Source organism: Camelina sativa, chromosome 9 (genome assembly GCF_000633955.1).
Source record: "Camelina sativa cultivar DH55 chromosome 9, Cs, whole genome shotgun sequence".
NCBI lineage: Eukaryota > Viridiplantae > Streptophyta > Magnoliopsida > Brassicales > Brassicaceae > Camelina > Camelina sativa.
The window spans coordinates 24,365,986-24,368,273 of NC_025693.1; the positions used below are offsets into that span (position 1 = coordinate 24,365,986).

Here is a 2,288-nt window from a genome sequence, read left to right on the forward strand (position 1 = left end):
TTTTTTTTTTTTTTTTTTTTTTTTTTTTTTTTTTTTTATTTTAACTTTCCAACTCACAGCCAAAATATTTTTTTGGCTGTTTTTCCATAGTACAGAATTTTATCCAAAATTTTAATTTTTACTGTCAAAATAAATAACAATAAAATATACAGTCACAGCAAAAAAAAATTCTACAGTCAAAAATCTAAAACTACGTCTATAACCACCACTCATGCCCTTAGCCAATCAGAACCAAACATATATATATTTTATAAAACAAAATCAGATTGAATCGATTTAACTTTTTTTTTTTTTAGTATTATTGGCTCAACTAAATATGAGTCAACTAGATAATTTAATAATATCAATCCTATTAAGCTCAATTTTGGTACAATATATTTTGACTAGACTCAATACCAGCCCAAAGCTAAAACTAATTTGATCATGTATGTAATTCTCATTCATATCATTTGCATGTGCAATATTGCATTCTCATTAAAATTTATATTACTGGTAATATGGTTTCCACTTTGACAAAAAAAAAAAAAAAGGTAATATGGTTTCCATTGGTTGTTAAGTCAATTCTTCAAATATGTATTTGATATTTCCTCCATTCTTACACCCAACTTGTTTTTTCCCCTATGATTATTGATCATTTTCTATTTCTAAGTACACATGGTCCAAATATTTTCAAAATTAAAAAAATTATGGTATCCCACATTAGCATGATGTTTGTTTATTTAGAAGAAAAAAACATACAATATATAAATGAACTACAATAATTATTTCAACAAATGATACAAAAATTCGAATACTTTTATATTTTATAAGAGGAATTTTATAGAAAATAACAACATCATTTTCCAAAACAAAATACTTGTTTTTAAAATTTTATTATTAACTTTAATACTTAATTTCACAACTTTGTGAGATCATGTTTTGCTAGTGCTATTACTCGATATTGATTCTTCTGCTGATGCATCTACTACCACACTGAATAAATTACAACTTTTGATATTGTCCAATTTCTTATTAGTCAAGATCGGATGTATCTCCTCAAAAAAATTTAGAAAATAAATGATAAATAGTTTTTTAAAATTATGAAGAAATACAAACATATAAACTAAGTGAACCCAGTCATAACACATGTTTGTGTTTGTTTTACACGTATTAAATTCATAACTGTATCTGCATCGTATTAACTTAATCCATAAAATCAAAATTAATTTTCTCAACACATAAATCGACTTTTGGTTTTCAGCAATCAAAACTGCAATGAACTCTATATTAATATCAAACAAATATTTAGGAACTCTTGAGTACTTGAAAAATAAAAAAATCTTTGGCATCAAGGTTCAGAAGGAGGTAACAAACGCGGATAGCATTGCAAAAACAAATACTTATACTATTTGATTACCTAAGGTCATGTAACTTAAGTATGTTAGAATACAATATCTTTTTGTAGAGTATTAACCATTTCATATAAACGACGAGCCAGAGGTTCAACTACCTCTTCATCCGTTCCATTCCAATCAAATCATAAACTTTGAACTTGTCCTCTGGACTACGAAAGGTTGACTGCTTCGTGGTTAACACAGTGAACCCATCAGAATCAGTACATGTCTCAAGACCACAATCATGACATAAAGATTCAACATCCAGCTCCTGAAATATACAAAGTTGACTTATGACATTTCAAGTTTACCAACAATACGGAAATAGAGAAAAGACAGGGAAATATTTAGTCATAGACTCATAGGTGTATTTAGTTTATTACCTTCATCATCAGGTTCTGAGATAACCGCAAGAGAGGATACGGTTGAAGCTTGTAGCAAACACTGTTTATGTATTGGACAGCGACTGATCGCATCTTTTACCATTAAAACATTAAGCAAATGATAAACACAATTGAACAATTTACAGCAAATACCATTCAATGTATAAGCACTTTATACCCACCCATATATGAATCGATGTAACTATTTAGTTTCCTTACCATACCGGTAATATTTCTTATTCTACATCATCTTTCTCATGCTTATTGTCATTTCATATAACATAAGCCGCTACCAATTGAAACGCCACAAAGACTATCCCTGAGAGCTAGAAGGACATAACTACATATCTATATGCATGCAATCTCACCTCTCTAATATGAGGTTCACTTATGCAATACTGTAAGTATGTCGCCTCAGAAGCTATTCTACTTAAGAAGTTCTTGTAATTGCCCATCCGATATAATCTGGAAGAAAAAGAAAGAGAAGAGAGAGCTACCATCATATTTCAATTCATATTTCCTAAACGCAAAC

General features: G+C 29.1%; 1 protein-coding gene across 1 annotated transcript; it reads right to left on the minus strand.

The window, feature by feature from the left end:
* Positions 1,265 to 2,274, minus strand: LOC104712036 (SAC3 family protein C-like). Its single transcript, XM_010428832.2, has 3 exons — positions 2,125 to 2,274; positions 1,757 to 1,849; positions 1,265 to 1,644 (listed from the first exon to the last, which is right to left on the minus strand). Exons 1-3 carry the CDS (start codon positions 2,257 to 2,259, stop codon positions 1,486 to 1,488), a joined length of 387 nt encoding a protein of 128 aa, XP_010427134.1. The 5' UTR covers positions 2,260 to 2,274; the 3' UTR covers positions 1,265 to 1,485.